Here is a 22489-nt window from a genome sequence, read left to right on the forward strand (position 1 = left end):
GGCCATAGTCCCTGGGCCCTTATGCAGAACGGGCCTAGGCCGCAAATTCACTAGGCCCACGAATTAAGAGGTATTTATGCAGTCTTTGGCCACGCGGTACTTTCTAATGTCCCAGTGTTCGAGGTGCGCCTTTACGAGGCTCCTTTAATCTTGTGGTTGCAGTTGACGTTGGAAGTTGGGCCAGAGCCACTTTGTCTGTAGCGTTCCTTGGGACGCTGCGTGAGTTGACTGCCACCACCTTGTCTTTTCAAATTAACAGGAGGGAGAGAGAGTTGCTTTATATACACACAGCTCCTCCAGTTTCCTCCCGAATCACAACTCCTATATTCAGTGCTATCCTCCCTTAACATAACATGTTTGAGGCGAAGTTTGGGAAGAAAGAACTCTCTCCGCCACGGAAGCGCCGTGTCCTCATGAGACTCAAAATAGTAAGGTATGGGCACAGGAAGCATAAGTTCAAGAGAATACTCCATTTCGATCGAGGGGAGAGGGCGTCTCTCCTTCTTTTAGTCAAAATCCGAAGCAGGTTCTGTTCATGCCAGAGTTTTGGTGCGTCAGAAGAAAGATTCTCCGCCGTCAGCGCCTCTGCCTTGTGGCGGGCAAATATTTAGAGAAAGCCCCTCAACTTCCGGCTCCCTGCACCTTTCCTTCAGCGGTGTTAGGCTCAAGTTGGGTTTCTTTTGCTGCCTGAGTCATGGGTATGTAAAAGCATTGAGGAAGAATGAGGTCTTGGAGCAGTAGCCAACCTCTCCTCTGACCCACCTCATCGGCTTTCTCTTATTCTCTTGTATCTTTCTTTTTGATTAGGTGGTTAGCTTTAGTAGCCAACCTCTCGTCTGTACTACTCCTCGGCTTTATTTTATATATTTTTTCTTCTATCTTCCTACTCAATTATGTATTGAGCTCTGACATAAGCTGATTCCAGCTTTTCACTGTACGCTGTACTATTTCTTTGTTTTAGTAAAAATAGAAATTTATTTACATGTTTTGAGTACTGATCTTTTGGCAACACTACTTTGTGAATGGGTGTGCTCTATGTGTGTGTTTCTTCAAGAATATTTAGAGCAAGATACCTTGAAACATAATCTAACTAACTCTAACTTACCAATACTACCATGCATTATATCAATAATTCATAGTAAATCAAACTTAGGAAACTAACCGGGGTAACAGTTGAATATTCTGTGATAAGCGCGTGAATACCGTCCAAGACTGATAATCTCTAAATAATCCATGCGAGCAGTCGACTGGGAAGTAGGGAACTTCGATTGTGTTTTTGTGTACTTGGTTTCCCCATAGGCTTGAGTCCGAGGACCATGCAAATCCTAGGTTCTGTCCAAAACTTTTGGTTTTTCTTTTACGTACTTGGTTTCCCCATAGGCTTGTGTCCGAGGACCATGCAAGGCCTAGGTTCTGTCCAAAACTTATAAGATGTCTTTTTTGTACTTGGTTTCCCCATAGGCTTGTGTCCGAGGACCATGCAAGGCCTAGGTTCTGTCCAAAACTTATAAGATGTCTTTTTTGTACTTAGTTTCCCCATAGGCTTGGGTCCGAGGACCATACAAGGTCTTGGTTCTGTCCAAAACTTTTAATCTATCTTTTTTTTTTTCTTTTTTTTTTTTTTTTTTTTTTTTTTCCTTGGTTTCCCCATAGGCTTGGGTCCGAGGACCATACAAGGCCTTGGTTCTGTCCAAAACTTATAAGATATCTTTTTTGTACTTGGTTTCCCCATAGGCTTGGGTCCGAGAACCATACAAGGCCTTGGTTCTGTCCAAAACTTGTAAGATATCTTTTTTTTTTTTTTTTTTTTTTTTTTACTTGGTTTCCCCATAGGCTTGGGTCCGAGGACCATACAAGGCCTTGGTTCTGTCCAAAACTTATAAGATATCTTTTTTGTACTTGGTTTCCCCATAGGCTTTGGTCCGAGAACCATACAAGGCCTTGGTTCTGTCCAAAACTTATAAGATATTTTTTTTGTACTTGGTTTCCCCATAGGCTTGGGTCCGAGGACCATACAAGGCCTTGGTTCTGTCCAAAACTTATAAGATATCTTTTTTGTACTTGGTTTCCCCATAGGCTTGGGTCCGAGGACCATACAAGGCCTTGGTTCTGTCCAAAACTTGTAAGATTTCTTTTTAAGTAGTTTTTTCTCTATACTTATTTATTTTTCGAAGGTTAACCCCTAGGCCAGGTAAGGGAGAGTTGGCTTGAGGCCGGAAGCCCCTAGAGCTGCCCGCGCCGTTAGCAGTGCAAGGCGTAGCCCCTAGCATAAGCTTATGTCAGAGCAACGACTGCACGTCGCCGGAGATGGGAAAAACTCGCGAATCTCTGCTCGCTAGAGAGTTGACTCATGCGCCACCCGTGCCAACGCGCAAACCTTCCCACAGACGGCGCCAATTGTAGGGACATGGTTCTCAAACGGCCCAACAAGGACGTTGGGCTCGCACGTGAAGGATCCCTCACAATGAGATTTGTAGAGAATGGGCTTGAAAGGCTAGCGTTTGGTCACGGGGCGTAGGCCCAGACCGGACTTTTAGGGAAACTCAGATAAGAGAAGGCTTCAGCCTGGATATCCAAGCCCTACCGCTTTGTAACTTGAGGGATTGGACTCCTCGGATCATATCCGAGGAGCACTAATGTCTTTCTCCGGTTATCCGGCGGTGGGTCTTTCGTGGTGGTGGTTTACCTATATTATCTGTGCATTCTCATCCCTAGAGTTTTTCCCAGGAAGTGAGATGGGCCCCTTTCCCAATTAGTTTACCTTTCCTTTTATACTAGCCTACGTTTGCTGTCCCTCATCCACGTGTAGGGTCAACTTTTTTTAGGACTGATATTTGTCCCGTCAATCTAATCCCAGAATTGTTGGGGATGGTTAATAAAGCCTAAAAATCAGGTTCTGTTAGGTGCAGAGTCTTATCAGTGAAGGGTATTAAGGACAACTTCCCTGAGATATTTTCTGATCTTTAGAGTTTACCCGCATGCCACTTTCATCAATGAGACTTTGGGTTTGCCGAGGACCAAGCTGTCCTCGGCTGTATCTCTGGGCCACCTTCAGCATTATATTTTCGAGCTTGGGCCATAATATTTTTCAGTTTGGGCCTGTGGACTTCCCATGAGCAAGCGGGTTTGGCCCATAAATTACCGGGCCCCACATATATGTTATTCAAAAATATTAGAACTACAATTTTAGAAGAGTTGACTTAATTGACAACTTTTATTTTTCTTATCATTTATTTATAAGAAGTCATATAAAAGTTATGGATAATGCCCTTAAGATTGTATTATAAACGTATTCATCAAAAAATAAAAAAAATTGTATTATAAACGTAAGGATAGTTTAAGAAGAATAAATTACTTGTAATATTCCTAAAATTAATCAAATATGAGATAAGAATAAATTACTTATAATATTCCTAAAATTAATCATAGTTTTAAAAACCGGACCAAATCGATCAGAATCGAGAATCGAGAGCTAGTTCGGTCTGGTTAAAACCCCCAAACTGGTCAACAACCGGTCAAAAACCAGGTAAAACCGAGATTGAACCGAAAATTAAAAAAAAACGATTTGATGCTCGGTTCGGTTTTTAAAACCATGAAATTAATCAAATATGAATATCTCATATTTCTAAGAACCTTATCAATTTCTAATCAAACAAAATATGGGCATACTTATATTTTTGGGCATCATATTCCTGGAAATTTAGATATCTAAGAGGAATACTAAGGAAGTGTTTAATACATGCACTTAAAAATATATATTTTATTGTTTGAAAATATGTGTGAAAATATGTATGGGTGAAAAAGTGTATGAAAATACGTGTAATATTATTTAAAAACTGAAAATATATGTTTGAAATTATGTATTTGAACTAAACATTGGTGTGTAGTTGATCAAAACCCAATACACTATAGTTTGAATTAGGACTACTTGGAAACCTCAAAGGCCCAACCCAACTCAAAGGATCACAGACAAGTCCGAATGATGGTTAAGCAACCAATTTTTCAAGTGACAAAATTTAATTATAAAATTGATTGTAGTTTAAGGTTATTTTTACTCAATATCTTTTTATTGAATGTAAATTTTGACAAATTCACTATTGGATAACATTTTCTTCATTTATCCTCTACGCTTCTAAAAATTTCTAAAAAATTAAAAATTAATAACTATGTTATCAATAAATTGTTTAAATTATAAATTTTTATAGTTTAAAATTATACATAAAATATAATCTTATAGATTATATAGTAAATAATATCCAATTAGTACAAAATTTAATATGTATATTAAAAATGTAAAAAAACATGCAATCCAACAACTAGATTTTTAAAATATGTAATAATATTAATGATATTAAGTAAGGTTATAATTTTAGACTATAACTAATTTTGTAGCTAAACTTTATACCCAAAATTTTTTATTTTTTTAAAAAGGAAGGGGAAAGAAAAATGAGATATCAAGTTGTATGCCCCCCTTCAGCAATTCAACCTCACTTAAATATTAAAAATAAATAAATAAATGAATAAAAAAAGAAATTTCATATAATGCCACCCACAACCTCACCTGAAATTCCCTACATCTACACAAGAAATTGCACAAAATTTTCCCTTCAACAGTTCAACCTCACTTAAAATTCCAGAAAAATAGAAATTATAGAAAATAAATCACTCTTAGTTGCTTAAATAACTCAAGCAAAAAAATCAAAATAAAAATATTGATATTTTGTACCCTAAGATAGTTCCAATGGATGAGCATTCATGAAATCATGACTAAGTCTTTATTTTGATTATGTTTTAAAAAATGAGAAGTGTTATGCCTACAATATTTTCATAATACTTTCATAATAGATGATAAGTTATTATTGGTTCTACTTTGAACTCAGAATTGAAATTACTTTTTTACTCACTAGTAATAGCTAATAATTACTTACTACTTAGTATTTGTTGTGAAACCGTTATAGACATAACATTTCTCTTTAGAAAATTACATCCTGACACCCAATCTCCCACCCAAAGTTTTGAAACTTTGAATCAAACCATTTCACCAGATCCATCAGTTCGATAGCAGGTCCAAAAGATGGTAAGGTTGAGTGAGCAGGTTACACCCCTAACCCAAGCTCGACCAACCCATAAGCACCCCTAGTCCAAATAAATTTATAGTTCAACAAACCTGTCACGTTCAACAATAATTTAAACATAAGTGATAAAAGCATAGGATGATCAAATTTGAGGCATCTCAAAATAACTTTGTACTAACAGCAACATTTAAACATTACAAATCAAAAACAAAAGACACCTATAGACCAAAAGTAGATAACTAAAACAGGTGACTATGACTATCACATCAACCCCCAATCAATACAATAACCTAAAGAAAACGCAAATTTCATTGGGTTTAGAAGCTTGTAAAGAGTAGATAGGATTTACAAGTCAAGAAGGGATTTAATTAGGTGACTGGCAAAAAGAATACTAGCAGTACTAATGAAATCATCAAACCAAGCCAAGAGGGAATTTGCTGGGGCACAGCTACAGAGGAATTGGAGGAGGCCCTTTCGGCAACAGCAGGTGGAACTGCATGCGTATTAGGGATGCTCTGTTGCTCAGTGGTTGGCAATGGGTTTGGTGATCCATCATGTGAAGGAGGTTTGAGCTGCGCTTGGTTACCATTTATATCTTGACCTGTAGACTCAAGGTGAATAAATGTCAAGACTCTGAGAATTACATGTTGAAAGCAAATTCAATCCCAGATTAGAAAGCAAAGTATTGAGGACAGATCAAAATTGCCTTTTTAACTAAAAATATAGACTGGCTGACAAAGCAAGTAAAAAATAATAATAACAAACCCAAAAATAAATCCTTAACTTAAAGTATGGCAAACTGCAAAAATTAAGTTTTATTTAAACATAAAAAATCCACTTCGCAATATATAAGATAATGATTAAATATAAAGGACTGGTTGGCGAAAGCTGCAAAACAAATAAATAATAATAATAATAATAATAATAATAATAACCCAAAAATAAAATTTTACACAACTCATAAGATGGCAAACTGCAAAATTTAGTTTTATTCAAACATACAAAATCCACTTGGCAATACATTAGATAATGATTATTTATAATGTTCCGGCAGGTCATAGCTGAGAGGGCTTTTTTTTTTTTTTCTTTTTTTTTTTTTGGAGAAAGAGCTGAGAGGACTTTGGTTGCTATATTCTTCTTTAACATATATACAAGTACATTAGACATTCTCTACCTCTTCCCAATATTTCCTTTCAAGGTATATAAACAACACTTCAATATGAAACTTCTCTCTCAAAAATAATAATAATAATAATATGAAACTTCTTCATATTTAGCGACCGTTTGGATCCCACATCCACATTTAGCGTTTTGCCTTCTTTTTTTTTTTTTTTTTTTTTTACCAAAGCCTCTTGCACTGTTCATGGGCATTAAGTCAAGAACTCAATGAAATTGTGGAATCATCAAGGACATTACTTATTTTTAGCAATATATTCACTTGTAATGCACTGGTATAACCAACACCTTCAACGACCTTTTCCTGGAAATACAATACAACAGTCAACGGCCACCCTAAGAACTATGCAAGCAAGAGCAGTTTGAACTACCAACACAGATTAAGCCTGAAAAGAAATGTAAGAGCCCTCCCCAACCCCCCAACCCCTCCACCCCAAACACAGAGACAGCATAAAATAGTAAAAAAAAAGCATCCAATGTTATCACAGACTGATTTTTTTAAGGTTGAAGGGCTCCATGAAAAAGTTATTGCACACACTGATGGGCCACCTATTAATCCCAAATATTTAATTATATTTATATGGATATCTATCTGGTATGGGTATAGAAGAAGCATGCAACCAAGCTACACCCAATCTGTCCAAGGGGTAGCCACTTTCATTTCGCACTCTAAGCACAAACCAGTGCTCTTAGAACAGATGCAGTCCAATCAGCAGATTAAAACAACTCCTGGGGTCAAGCTTTTTAGTAGAGATAACTTTGTGCCTGCAAATAGTCACCAAACACTTTGACCTTTTTACTAGTTTTAGATTTCGAAAGTTCTCAATTATACTAGTGGTTTGAAAAGATGTGGTCTTTCATCTTTTTCTTTTTCCTTTCCTTTGGTGAAGGGAGAGATTATTGTGAAAGGTATAAGAAGGCAGTAAAATTGAACAGCTGGGAGACCACTAGGGGTGTCCATGGGTCGGTCCGGGTCAAGTTTATGCCCAACCCGCAACCGACCCACTTACATCAGGTGGATGGCTGAACGACCCGCCGCCAACCACAAATGACCTCGGGTCAAGTCGGATCAAACTCCAGTGGACAACGGTTGGGTCGGTCGGCCTCATACTGAGTTACAATCACTGGATCGAAGCTCAAAATCACCACATCAAGCCCAGATTTGAGCAAAAATCACTGGATCTAAGCAAAAATCAAAGCAAAAACATCACATCAAGCTCAGATTTGAGCGAAAAATTCATCTCTATCACCGGATCTAAGTGAAAATTGATGCACAAGCACCAGATCTTCGCCAGATCGAAGCTCAAAATCACCACATCAAGCCCAAATTTGAGCCAAAATCACCAGATCTAAGCAAAAATCGAAGCAAAAACCATCACATCAAGCTCAAATTTAAGCGAAAAATTCATCTCTATCACCAGATCTAAGTGAAAATCGAAGCACAATCTTCATCTCACTGCCAGATCAAGCGTAGATCTGAGCAAAATCTTCATCTCACCGCCGGATCTAAGGAAGAAAACCTAGATCTTCACCGGATCTAACCAAAAACTACCAAACCTTCACTGGAATATCCATGAATCTAACTGGATCTAGGTAACTCCGGCCTTCTTTCATGGGTTTCGTCAGTCAAATCGGGTATATCTGGTTTTGAAGAAGAAAACCTGCCATCCGACCTGCCTAAGTCAGTTTTTGGTGGCGGAGACCCGTCTCCGACCGTCACCAACGTCAGGTCGACCTGTTTTTGGGTCGGCCCGAGCGGTTTAGGCAGGTGGGTCGGTTTCTGGGTTCCCGTGGACACCCCTAGAGACCACAGTAGCTGTGGAGGCTGGAGGCCACAGCTGTAAATGAACAGCTCAAACTCGGCTAAAAAAAAAAAAACTAGTTTATGTTTATTTATTTAACAAATGAGCCAAGCTCAAGCTTAAATTTAGGCTTAATTATTAAACAAGCCGAGCTCTTACGTAATAATGTACTTCTATCTCAAAGTTAATCTGCTGCATTTTCTTCCCTACACCCGCTTCATTTTCTTCCCTAAACATGGCCCCATAAAAATTAACTTTGAGATAGGAGCTCTTACATGGTTTGTAAACACGTTCAAAAGATATCATATTATTACTTGTAATCAAGTAGCTCGTGTACAAACTCAAGCTTGTTTGACAAGAATATGAACCAACTTGAACATGCAATTTTGTTTGGTAATGAGTTCGAGCTTAGCTCATGTTCAAAATAAATTTAAATGAACAAATCCTAAACTTCCAATACTCGGCTCAGCTCAGTTCATTCACAACTGTATGACCCATTCATTATTGTTGTACTCAACATGTACCACAGATTTATAGTATTCTTCTCTCTTCAAAAATTTTAAATTGACCTATACATCTATTTATTTAATTACTTGAAATTATATCTTCTATATAATTTCCTCAAGTCTGATTCACTTTAACGAAAAATCGAAGCCCAAAAATAAACCTGAGGCTAGACATGGATTTGCTGTTAGGATAATCAGATTTCATTATGGACTTCAGATCAGCTAATATCACATTGAACGATACGAAAAGTCTAGTAAGGGCTAGCTTGTGTCAAAGCTGAGACAGACTTTGAATGACAAAAAGTGGTGAAAAATTCTGCCAAGTTTCACAAGTCTTGCAAAGACCTAAACCTATCCTTCAAATAATATCAATTCTTCACAAGCAGTTTGAAACCGAGGAGAAAAAACTAAGCAATAATTCAAAGGATCGCCAAAAAGAAATTCTGCCAATTACTTGCTTTAACATTCAGCGTAATTAAACTGAAAACCAATTTCTAACCCAAAGTTGCAAATTCTGCTTGTGGAAACCAGATTTGAAGAAGATGAGAAACAGTGTTTTCCTTCAAAGGGATTAAACAAATGAATATCTAAAATAAGCAGAATGAGAAAACCATCATTACTTACAATTGGATTTTGACCAGCCCAACTTCAAATTTTCCCTATCAAAAACCAAGCGATAACCCTTCATGAAGTTCTCTGCAACAGATATGTTAACCCAGAGAAATCAATACATCATATGTACACACAAGTATGTGTTTGTGTGACACACAAACACATAAAGATGAAGGACAAGAAGCAAGCGAATTGTTTAGGAATACAAGAAGCAGAGAGGTACACTTACGTCCAATAATACCATATTCACCATCCGTTGGTAGTAAAGTTAAGCAAAAGTTAGAAAATGCCTGCACCACATTCCAGAAAATTAATATCTATCCATTATAACGGCATCCTATCATATGAGCAGTCCCTGCATCAAATCACTATAGGATCTTACTAGAAAAATCTTTTTGTGTTAAGTAGGACCTTGCTAGAAATATAACGAAAAAATGTGCTTGTCATGTTTCCTGGTAATTAAAGATGATTTTTTTATGTTCTTTCTGGAAATCCCATAGACATGACAACTTTTTAAATTGAGAGTGAGTATACAGAATATATTTGAGAGGAAAGAAACAAATATCTATTTGCAGATGGGAAGAACAAGAAATGATTTAAATCCACAGATGGTTGACAATCAGGGGATAAAGAGGTTTATGCACTCAATATGACCAACCCCCTCAACCCCCAAAGGAAAAAAAAAATTAAAAAAAGGCATAAAAACACAAATTACATCTACTACAGAAACGCAACCAGTTATTTTACTTTTCCTGATGTGTTTCATATCATTTCACATCACCAGATGGCTCTGAGGAAACGTGGATGAGTATAGTGGCAATGACATGTAGATCCACCCAAGGAGTACTAGATATTGACAACTATGTCGCAAACGCTTGTGCACAGAGGTGCGCACACACAATAAACTTCACATTTGTGCCACATGCAGACAAAATAAATTTTGTTTTTAATGTGGACTTTCATTTCTTGATGCAATATTAGACGCACGGTCCACTTTCTTGCAAACTCAGTTCTTGGAGAAGTGTAGAAGCATGAGTTTATGTTAAAATGGATACAATCTACAATATAGACTTACCTGATTCTCAGAGTCAGTTAATAAGGGATTATGGATTGGATAGCTTCGGTTCGTGGTAAACATGAGTCTCATGCTAGGAATGCTATGCAACTCTTGTGAACTGTTACACAAATGAACAGATGACTATAAGTTCTTAAGAACTGGTAAGAGGATTCCAAAAAAAATCATCTCATCTAGAATCCAACCTAGCATTATAGCAGTACTCAAAGGGACTTTCTTGAAGGTGAATCCTGGTAGCATTCACTTGCTTGTCAAACTGTACTAAGAAAAAACAAACTTCAGGCCACGATAGGGAAGAACTTAAGCTTTATAAAATTAAAAACAGGAAGCACCTCGAAAACAATTTTTTCATAGACTTTTGCTGGAAGATATGTGAAGGATGTGCCACTGTCAACCAAAGCTTGGAATTGGATTAGCTTGAGACAGAAACTCCCAACACAATAATGCTCTAGTCCAACAAAATAGCCATCACTGAAACAGCAAAACAGACTAATTAGAAAATGGCATGCCAAGAATACAATCTCTAGGACTAAGACCTTGCCAAGAGAATTCACTTAGCAAACAACGGTCAGAAATAGAAGGCATACGATTTTCCTGCAAAAGGCAAGAATGGAGTAGATTGTTGGGTGGCAAACACTTCATCCCCAAAAAGAATTCTCCCAGAATCATTCTCATCAAAACAAATTGAAAAAGAATTTTGAGTCAGTCCTGCTTTTGCAAGCAAACTTGGAACTGAAATGTCCCCAAGTCCCAGTCCCATAACACCATCAGGAGCAGCTCCATCCAAATAACTACCACTTTGTATCCTGCCACAGCTGCTTTGACAAAATTGAATACCAAAAAAAAAAAAGGGAAACGTAACAAGTTTAAGCATCAGAAAGAAATCGGCTATACATACCAGTCCAAAAAAGAATTGTAATAATAATAATAACAGCAGCAGAAACAAAGGAAGACAAACAAACACACCCTAAAATGACTGAAGCCTGCACATGATTTTTTGTTGCATGATCGCTAACCGATGCCAAATGCAATTTGTCCTCAACCAAAAATCCAGAAGTTGATGTGTTTTCTGAGCTATAATCAACAATATATGGACAGGGCTCCTTAGGACCTTTGCAATTGGTACCCAGTTTGCATAAATGATGGCTGCAAGGTAGATTCTTGCTGGTGTTTGATAAAGATGGGTTATATTCACTCAAATCCTTATCCTGCATAATTGATGCCCCAAACACGAGGGAGCACCTGCCAATCAATCACTGGAATTAACTGCTAAACCTTTTACAATTCTTAGCTCAACTACTGCACCAGTGCAAAGCAATTACATTCCACACTTATTCAGGAATTAAAATGTAGAATAAAAGGGCAGAGAGAGAGGGGGGGGGAGAGCAGATGGAAAGATTTATAAAGAAATAACAATAAAAAGGTTAATTTTTTTGGATAAGAAACAATAAAAAATATAATTTAACAAATATATTTTGCCGATTTAAACTCCTTTACAAGTAACCAATCCATTGGTCTTATTGGTGAACAAGAACATGTAATCTATAGAAGCAAAAGCACTCTTAGTTCAAGTGACATGAATAAGCAACAAGTATATAATGGAGGGAAGAAAAATATATCATTTGAGAGAGGGAGAGAGAGAGAATTTAAATGAGATGCAGTTAAGCACAACACAGAATTATTTTATACATGTAATTTTTTGGCTCCAAGGGGAGCAAAGCAATATATAATTATCTTATGCATTGGACATACATATCCTCTCTCTCACAACATGTGGACCCCATCCCATAGTAGGGGTAGCAATTCGTGTTAGGGGTCGCGATCATGTTGTGCTGAGGTAAGGCATTCAAATACATAGCTTAAACCTAGAAAATTCTTAGATTCCCCCCCCCCCCCCCCCCGAGGAGGGATAAATGGTGCTCTTTCTCTCACATTCATAATGGACCCCACAATAAATATAATGAGTGGACTCACCATGAATGTGAGTGGAGAGAGCACCATTCTCGGTGCTCCGGAAGTACTTCCTAAATATTACTCCCTTAAACCTAACCCGACTCATTTAATAATTATATGTCAAAACCCCTAAACCGTGCGGGTTTCAACCCGTTTAATAAACATGTATTTGAATCATGTGAACATGACCCATTTCAACCCATTCAAAAAATGAACACATTTTTATATATAGATGTAAGCACCCCTAAAAGATTGAATATTGTGTGGGACCCACGTGTTGAGAGAGAGAGAAAAGAACATATCTTGTTGTTAGATAATTTTTGAAGAGAGGGGTGATGTATATACGGATATACCGAGGGGCATGAGATACCGTCTTCAATGGAGGGAGGATAAATATAGAATTTGAACTTCCTGGTACGTGGTCCCCTCCCAATAATGCTACCTTGGGGACACAACAGATTTTTCTTATCCTACCTTTTTTTTTTTTAAAGTATTCATCCATTAAACACACTATCAAGTATAATTTCTAGCAACAAATATTATGTGCGGATCAGAAAACTAGTAAGATTCAGAATTTCATCACTGTTCAGAATGTAACTTCATTATTAGCATATGTTTTAGAAACACAATAAATCTTAGTAATCAAAACATGGTCTATTGTAATAGATAAGCAAAGAAATCATAGTAAAGTGCGAGTATTTAAAAAAAATGAATGTCAGGGAAGTAGAACAAAAAGTGAAGAACAAAAACAAAAACAGTAAAATAAATAAAAGAACGTACCAACATAGTGTTATTGTAATAAGTAGCAGAGAAGGGAGCGCAATTAATGCAATCACATGGGACCCAAAGCAAATCGCTTCCAGCATCCAACGCTACCATGAACGACACATTCGGTGTTCCTATATCAATCCATGTGTAATGCAACCTGTCTCATCCACCATTTCAAAAAAAAAAAAATTCTTACTAATCTTAATGACATTTAAATTATTTTCAAAAAAAAATAACAGAGAGAGAGAGAGTTTACCAAGCTAAGTCATTGCCGAAGAACAAGGTTTGGCTGCCATGGGAAGGGAAAAGCAAGTCGTAGTGGTTAACGAGCTTCACGTTTTGCCTTGTCTTCTTCTTCATCAAGTCGTTTCTCACAAGCAATTCCAAGTACTCCACGCTGTTCTTCTTTGGCCACTTCACATCCACATTCCCACTCCTCGAAACCCACAACGCCTTCGCCTCCTCGGAGTACCGGTGTATCAGCTTCGAAGACGACAACGTCAAAGCCCCACCCGACCCATTCATCACAACAACGAAATAACCAGCCACCACCAAGAAAACCAACAGAACCGCACGATTCGCCATCGAAAATAACGCAGAGAGAGTTAAGAAAGAGAGAGACTTGAGAGAGTGATGAGTGAAGTGTTATTGATCAGTGTGGCTTTTTGTTATATGAAGAATTTGAAATGAGAGAGAGTGAGGAAAATGACGCTAAGGTGCGCATTGGGGGTGTAGTGCGCACAGTGTGTGCCCGTGAACGTGGCAGAGAGAGCAAGGGGGGCTGACTCTTGAGTAGTGGGAATTTCGAGAAGGGAGAGTGGGCGCAGTGCGCATCACATGCAGAGTAGTTTGAAAGTGTTTTTGTGTGTGTGTGTGATGATTTGTGTTTTTTGTTTATTATATATGGGTGGAGACGTGGAGTGGGTTTTTGGGTTTTTGTGTTTGTTTTGATTTTGGAAGTATTTTTTTAAGTGAGAGGATTAAGATAAGACAGTGAAGATGAACAAAAAAAAAAAGGGGTAATGATGTTGGGATTAAGGTGGTGCAACCAGATAGTGCCACGCAATGGGATCCGATGACTACGTGTCTGCAAACTATGTGCTGTGCCTGTGACTGTGCCTACGTGTTTTAGCCTTTTTCGATTTCCGGGATTGCGCTCTGGCTTTTGGACTTTCGGGGAGGGAGTGTGTGAAAGAGTTTTCTAGTATTACAATAAAATACACTGTTTTTGTCGCAACTTGCAACTTGCCCCTAAGGCTGTGTTTGTTTCATGTAAGTGATTTTCTGGAAAATACTTATTTTTCGGAAATGTTATTTTTCGGAAAGGAAAATATTTTTAAGTGTTTGGTTGCATTTCAGAAAATATTGTGAAAAATATTTTCTGGTGTTTGGTTGTATGGTTGAAAATGCTATTTTCCTACAAATTTTTCACACGGTAATTCAACTCACGGCAGCAAACTCCGGCAATCAAAAGCCACAACCACTAAAACACCACCACCACAACAACACCAAAAATCAAAATCACACAGAACACCAAAACACAAATAAAACCCAGAAAAAAAAAATCATATTCCGGTCAAATTGAGAGAAGAAGGAAGAGAGGGAGGACGATCGGTTTTGGGGTCGAGGACAATCGGTTTTGGGGTGCGACCATCGCGATCGGGGACGACGAATTGGTGCTGCGACTGCGGCGATCGGGGACGACGAATCTGGGTTCGTGATCGGGGTCGACGAAGGGTGCGATTCGAACGGCGATCGGGGACGACGAAGGGTGCGATTCGAACGGCGATCGGCGCGAAGGCGAAGTCGAACGGCTCTGGGCTCTGGGTTCGTTCTCTTTCTGGGTCTGGATCGTTCTCTCTCTCTTTCGCTACGTTTGTTCGCCTCTTGTGTTTTGTTGCGTTTTGGCTGAGTGTGTTTCTCTCTTTTGCGCGTGCTACGGAAATCGTTTGAAGGTAAAATAAGTATGTAAAATGATTTCCGGGTTAACAAGTGTAAATTTTGGTCAAACGGAAATGATTTTCCAGAAAATCTATTTTCTGTCGCTGCCAAACGCGTGAGTTTTACGGAAAATCATTTCCGGAAATGATTTTCAGTCGATTCAAACACAGCCTAAGTGTGTAGTGGAGTTGTAGACTCACCAAACCTCATTAAAACTTACTTTATTTAGCTTAACACACTTTTTTATAATGCGCATAACATATTCTACTCTAACACACTACTTATTAAAATAATTTTAAAAAATCCACCATTTTATTAAAAAAACAAAAACACTGCCAAAACTACAACCACAGTATTACCCAATCATCACAACCCACATCCAAAACCACAACTTCTAGCACTACCACTCCCTTTCTCGCAACCCACAACCACTAGCACCACAACCCACATTCAAAACCCAACTCCATTGACCACTGAACAGCAATCTAATAACTCAACACTCAAAAGTCAAAACCAATCAAAACCCAAAACTACTTCCTTGATCAGCCCATAGAGAGAGGAACGAGATAGGGATCAACGACTCACGGACTACTACCATAAAAAACAAGATCATAAATTGCCATCCCAAAAACCCACCACCAAAGAAGGACAAGAGAGAGAGTGAGAGGTCTAAGTGGGAGAGAGGAATTAATGCTAAAAATTAGAATATTATTTTAGCTCCATGCCAAATGTGTTGAGATTTGGCACAAATGATGTAGGTAGTTTTTTGGTGTTTAGTGTGCTAAATGCTAAAATTTTAGCAATTAGCATTCCTAATGTTAATGCTCTTACATACACATTTTTTAAATTGAAAATATATTATCTTTAAGTAAGTGGACTGAATAAACTGAAATAAACCAAAATATTATGCTAATATGACTTAATAGAAGCGTAGTAATAATAAATAATATGCTTTAATTTTTATATGTTATATAGATTTTGATAAATGACACAATAGAAGATTGTGGGTACCAAAGAAAAAAAACGGTGGAACCATACCAAAAAAAAAATGATTAAAAAGAAAGAAAAAGGGTTGGGGATTGAACAATGCGACAATCATGAGGTAAATTTGGAATAATATTTGTTCAATTTGGGCGGCTTAGGTTAAGGAGAATCTACTCAAGTGTAGGAGTTAATGGATGGTTAAAGAGCCTCAAAATTGCATAATGGGATGGTGTAAAAAGATCCTTAAAACGCAGTCAAACGACAAGATATTTCATAAGGTTTAACCGTTCAAAAGGTAGGCTAGTAGGGCCAAAATATATTAGTATGGCATCCAATAAGAATAGGCCCCTAATATACAGAGAGATAGATCTCACCACCGGCCAAAATGGCCCAATACCATGTTTTTTTGAAATTTTTAGCAACAGAGTACTGTTTCGGAAATAATTTGGGATCTACCACTTTTTGTGGTACTCGAGCTTGGTGAGCTTGAGTACCATCTTTTCATTGGTCAACATCTTCTAAAAAAAAAAAAAAAAAAAGTTGCCCAAAAACGTCACTATAGGGCTTAAAAACGCCACTATAGGGCCAACCTGGTATGGGGAATTATAAAAAAATTTTGCAGTAAAACGCCGCTATATGGCCCGAAAACGTCACTATAGGGCTTAAAAATGCCACTATAGGGCCCATTGAACCTGGGGGGCTTATAAAAAATTTTTGCAGGAAAACGCCGCTATAGGACCCGAAAACGTCACTATAGGGCCTCTTAACCTGGTATGGGACTTATAAAAAAAATTTTGCAGGAAAACGCCGCTATAGAATCCGAAAACGTCACTATAGGGCTTAAAAACGCCACTATAGGGCTCCTTCAATATGGGGCGACGGTGGAATGGAAAAATGTGGTACTCGAGCTCACCAAGTTCGAGTACCACAAAAAGTGGTAGATCCCAAATTATTTCCGAAACAGTACTCTGTTGCTAAAAATTTCAAAAAAACATGGTATTGGGCCGTTTTGGCCTCTCACCACCAGCACTTAGTCTGAACTTTGGGCCGTTCATTTTGGACCAAATTTGATATGGCAATTGGGTTTCAAATATCTCATCCTCAAAATAGATTCTATTACTTTATCAAAACCCCTTGTCTTAGATTGCAAGGCCCAGGAACAAAAAAGGATTGAGAGACAAGGCCGAGAGTGATACCTTAAACTTCATGGCCCTTTTAGCTTCTAATATTGTTGTAGCCAAAACCCTACAACATAGTGATATACACACACTTCCTTCACATCATTATTCTCGCATCGCCGCTTGCAGAAAGCTTCTTTCACCAAAACCCCATTTTCCAAAATCGTATTTTTTGAGCAATCAACAGCAAAAATGGCAGCGGGGAAGAAGACGGTACCTCTCTCTCTCTCTCTGAAACTCTTCTATTATAGCCTAAGTTTAAATTGATTTACTAAGGTTTTTAACACAAATCAAAATACAATAAGCAGAAGAAGACTCATGAGAACATAAACAACAGGCTGGCCCTGGTTATGAAGAGCGGCAAGTACAGTCTCGGTTACAAAACCGTCCTCCGCTCTCTCCGTAGCTCCAAAGGTTCTTTTTTTCTTTTCTGGGTCTTTTTTTTTTTTTTTTACATGTATATTTTTCTCAATGATTCTGAATAGTATGGGTGATTGAGATTTTGTTGGGAATTGCAGGGAAGCTGATTTTGATATCTAACAATTGCCCACCTCTCCGCAAGTCCGAGATTGAATACTACGCCATGCTTGCCAAGGTTGGGGTCCACCATTTCAGCGGAAGTAAGTCTTTCATACTTCACACCATACCATACCATACCATACCATCTGCTCCTATTTCCTAGTTTGTTGATTTTGTCTACATGTGTTTCATTTTGAGGTTTACAGTGCCAACATTCTTGGATATTGGATTGGAACAGTAGAACTGGTTCAATTTGGTTCTGGACCAATCATTTAATCAAAATTTTGTTTAGTTTTTGAACTAGCTTGTATAAACAGTTCATAATTGTGTGCTAGTCTTCTTTATGTGAACATCTAAACACTAATTTTGGAAACTAAACTGACATTTCAAAACCAGTTCACTTGATGGTCCTATTAAAACTAAATTAGGTTGGATCATTGTTACGGCCTGATGATCGGAGAATGTTTATTCAACTGGGCTAAATGGATTTTGATTGGTTTCGTATGAATAGTGAAAATGGTGTGATGCTATTTAGTGAGCTTTGTAATGGACTCTGTTTAACTCAAAAATCAGGAATCTCTTGATAGGTTGTGGTTTGTTTGGACCTAACGACTATCCTATAACATTTCTTAAGTACATAGCCTTGTTCAAACTTCAAAGACTGTTTTGATTTGGAACAATTCTTCAGGTCATTTGGTAGGCAGTGACCCCCTGTCTTTCGCAATTTATTAACTGCATGAACTATACAATGCATATGATACCTGCCCATTACCTAAGGGAATCAGGATTTCTGCACTGTGTTATCATTGGACAAAACATGGTAAACATGGAATTCCCTTATATTTTGCTTGAATGAATGTTTATCTCTTGATGTCAATTTTAAAAGGTTCATGTGCCTCATTGCTCAAAAGCAAGCTTTGGTGTCTCATACATGAAAATTAATGGGGGTGTCCTGGCTTGGTTTACTCACCATAGAAGAGCACTTAGGTGTATTCTTCTTTAATTCCATAAACCTACTCTGCAATTTTTCTTGTGCACAAGTAGCCACCCTTTTGGGTTCACATCTTGTTCTTCTTTGGATAATCAGTTGTTCAGGTCAACTGCGCCTGCCCCCTTTTCTTCCTCTCATTTTTCTGGGTTATAACTCTTGAACATATGGCACCAAGATTATATGATTAGTTGTCCTACTGTGATGTACTAAATGTTCGACATCAAGTTGCCATTGTTAATATGTATGAATTTCTATTATTGAAGACTACTCTGCTTGTTGTTTGAAGTGCTTTTATTGCAACAACCAATCCGTAGTCTCAATATTTTGGGTTGGTGAGCCTCAACATATCAGCCTTGAAATCATTAGGCCAACCAAGTAGATTTATTAAAAAACGAAGAAAAAGAAGTAGATTCTTTTGATAATATAGGGACCTTTCTAAATAATAGCCTATTGGACTCACCTCTAGCTAGTAAAACTTACAGGAAATTGACTCCACCTGCCAAAACCAGTTGCAGGGTAATTTAAAGGCATGCCTCTAACAAGCTAAGCAGTTTATGCTCATGCCAAGCTGCCGAGGCCAAAAAAAGGAGATTTTAGCTGGCTTTAGTTCTTAGAAAATACAAAGAAAAAAAAATTCATCCAGAACATGCTATGTTGCTTAAAGCATATTTGCAAAAATTTTCCTTTGTTCCCTCTTATTGTCTATAACCATACTGAAGAACGTGACAGATTATTTTCACTTACATGGCAGGAACTCTGTACTGGTTGATGTCATTCATTATATAATTCAATTATTGATATGTTTCTTTATAATTAATATGATATGATTTATGGTACTCAATCTCTTAAACTCTTTGCCTTTCCCATTGTGGCTTGTTTGTGCTTCCAGACAATGTTGATCTGGGGACAGCATGTGGAAAGTATTTTCGTGTGTCATGCCTTAGCATTATTGATCCAGGTACACCTCAAATTTGTATTCTCATTATATGACTTTATCATTGTTGTGACAGATTGGTTTGACCTCTTTTACGGTTTGGTATTTTCTACAGGTGATTCAGATATCATCAAGTCACTCCCTGGTGATCATTGAGATGCTTTTTGGTGATCAAGTCCTAAAACTAGTATAATTTTGTTCTTTAGAACTTTTGGTAGAGTTTCAAATTTGAGCTGTTATTAAAATACACCACTGCATCCTTCCATTAGCAAAATTTTGTTATGTTAATGAGCTTTCAAAGACCCTGCTATTTTTTATTTGCGCGAAGTTGTTTCTGTTACTTGATTTGATGCCTGTTTAATGAAATGATTCAGTCATCTTAACCATTTAAGATTAACATGCTAGACTATTTCAACTTAAGCTGCTACAATTTGAATCCTTGCTATCATAAATACAGAAGCTATTGAGAAATAGACTGATTTTTATTTTACCTTTTTTAGTGGGTGAATTATGTTTGAACACTGAGCTAAATTGAACTGAAGGTTTCAATTTATGTTAGCCCGGTTATGTATACTAGACTGAATGGTTGGCCTGAATACCTTAAGGACTAGACTGAATGGTTGGCCTGCATACCTTGCCTCTTAAAATCCGTGCATATGAATACTTGAGCTTGTGTTCAATCCCTGGTGTGCTCCGGTTTTGGGCTTGGTTTCAGGGCAGCTGAGACGCAAGTCTGGCCTTAATTTTATTATAAAATTTTGAAACATTCTCATGAAAGAAATCTTAAAAGAAAAGAAGAAAAAAGATAAACAATATATTCCATTTCTTCACAGTTTCAGTTCCTAATCTAAGGGCTAAAAATGCCATGTTTTAAGAGTAGGTCTCTTGAAAAATTTATTGTTATGTTTTTGTTGAGCCATTTCAGTATAAGCATTTTAATCCAATTCAGTACATTTTGGATTAGTTGGATCTTAATTGATTCTTTTTGTAGGTTGTTTTTTTAGTTTTTGGCTCAAAATTTTATATTTTTCTTAATTTTGGGTAGAAAAGTAAGAAATTTTATTTCTTTAGTTTTGGGTTTAAAAATGCAAATAAAATAAGCATTACTAATTAGAGGCATGGGCCCTAATAAAGCAATAAAAATAATAAATTATTTTAAAATACAAGTTTCAATAATATTGTAAAAAAATGCTATAATTCTAAATTTATATAATAATTTAAATTTAATGTAACATGTTATATGTGTTTCATAGAATGAAATTGTACATTTTAAAAAAAGTGTAATGCTAGTTTTCAAAAAAAAAAAAAAAAGTAATGCTAGAGATACAAGTTTTTTATAAAAATTTTTACAAATTGCTGATACGGTGAGTGGTTATTGGTAAATGAAAAAGTGATATTAATGATGAGCCTAAATAAAAACCAATTAGAAGTTAGATATATCAACTGTTTGTAAAAATGTTGTAAAATAATTTGTAGTTGTAGCATTATTCTTTAAAAAAAATATATTCTTAGAAATGTTCACATTAACCAACTGATTACGGTATATTTAAAAAAAAGTCATTTTAAATTTTTAAAAATATTTTTTTCTTTTATACAAAAAAATATTATAATTATATGATTTGAATTTTTTATCAAATTACTTTTTTTATAATTATATGATTTGTCCTCTATTCCATTTTGAGATGTCCCAAAATATTGTCCTATTTCTAAAAATAAAAGTCATTAATTTACTAATGTTCTTATTATACCCTTATTTTATTAATAATTCAATTTTTTGATAAATTTATTTAAAGGTAGTTTTGGAAACTTATACATTTTTAAAAGGTAAATAAGACAATAAATGATGTTCCCTTAAAAAGTTTGACTTTTCAAACAAGACAAACAAAGTGAGACAGAGGGAGTACATTATATGTTCCATTACATAAAATTTATAAAAATAGAAAATGCTTTTAATAATACATGCATTATTTAATCTAATGTTATCGATTTCATTCCATTTCTAGCCAAAATTTTAAAATTTTCTTGCGAACCCTAGAACATTTTGAAATGATATATCAAAATAGGCTGATACTGAAATATTTTGTTTTACTGAACAAACTGAAATACGTCCCAAATGAAACTCATAACATTGATTTTAATCAACAAATTTTACATTACATTTTCTCATGCATTTCCTAGTTTATGACTGGTTCTTTCTAGTGCATGAACTATGGAGTTCCCTTCACGTCTGATTTGAGTAAACCGATAACCAACTGAGATCTTGAGCATCACACTTCGCGTCCTCTATTCCATGACCTGTCCAAAAAAAAGTCAAACAACTATCTTCCTCCTTCAGTGCTTTGACTGCTTTCAGGACAATCTCTCTCTGAATCACCTTCGAACGTGGCTCTTTTGATGCTGAGCTCCTTTCCCAAATTCACTTCTAGCTTAGCTCATTGCTGCTGCTACTGGATTTCAATGGTGGTCTCGCACAATCACTCCTATGATCCCAGCTGCTCTATTCTTTTCAGTAAAAATTGACCCATCAAAATTCACTTTGAAATTTCCTTCCTCAGCTGGCCTCCACCAGCAGCCTTTGGCATAGATAGCTTAGCATGTTAATATACAGTTCTTTCATTTCATGAAATTACGTAGCTTTAATATAAACAATGTTTCTCGTACGTATGTGGTGTGTGTCTATATATATATATATATATATATATATATATATATAGTTTCTCTTACGTATGAATTAGGAAGATTCATTTCATGTCGGTGACAAGAAGAATGTGAAGTCAAAGTTTTCATTTCCCAATCATGTGATTGTGACATCACTCTCATATATGTCTTCCCCAACAACCCTTCCCCTTCTTCCATGAAAAAATCTTGAATAGAACAGTAAGTGTATGTTTGTATTCAGCTTATTCACGTTGCGTTTTTCTCCTTCACAATTTCTCCTTTTTTTTTTTTTTTTTACCTGAAGTTGGTTTCACGTG

The 22489-nt window shown here is 36.6% G+C and overlaps 2 protein-coding genes across 2 annotated transcripts; one reads left to right on the forward strand and one right to left on the reverse strand.

Annotated features, from left to right (window-relative positions):
• Positions 1-5214: 5214 nt before the first annotated feature.
• Positions 5215-13839, reverse strand: LOC126709083 (aspartic proteinase-like protein 1). Its single transcript, XM_050409172.1, has 10 exons — positions 13224-13839; positions 12980-13124; positions 11213-11454; positions 10834-11061; positions 10579-10717; positions 10432-10502; positions 10247-10346; positions 9401-9461; positions 9184-9255; positions 5215-5676 (listed from the first exon to the last, which is right to left on the reverse strand). Exons 1-10 carry the CDS (start codon positions 13550-13552, stop codon positions 5444-5446), a joined length of 1620 nt encoding a protein of 539 aa, XP_050265129.1. The 5' UTR covers positions 13553-13839; the 3' UTR covers positions 5215-5443.
• A 3271-nt stretch (positions 13840-17110) lies between these two features.
• LOC126709650 (60S ribosomal protein L30) lies at positions 17111-19911 on the forward strand. Its single transcript, XM_050409959.1, has 5 exons — positions 17111-17283; positions 17379-17484; positions 17589-17690; positions 19470-19538; positions 19630-19911. The coding sequence occupies exons 1-5, from the start codon at positions 17263-17265 to the stop codon at positions 19668-19670; spliced, it is 339 nt and encodes a 112-aa protein (XP_050265916.1). The 5' UTR covers positions 17111-17262; the 3' UTR covers positions 19671-19911.
• The last annotated feature ends 2578 nt before the right edge of the window (positions 19912-22489 follow it).

This window comes from Quercus robur, chromosome 12 (assembly GCF_932294415.1).
Source record: "Quercus robur chromosome 12, dhQueRobu3.1, whole genome shotgun sequence".
NCBI classification, from domain to species: Eukaryota; Viridiplantae; Streptophyta; class Magnoliopsida; order Fagales; family Fagaceae; genus Quercus; species Quercus robur.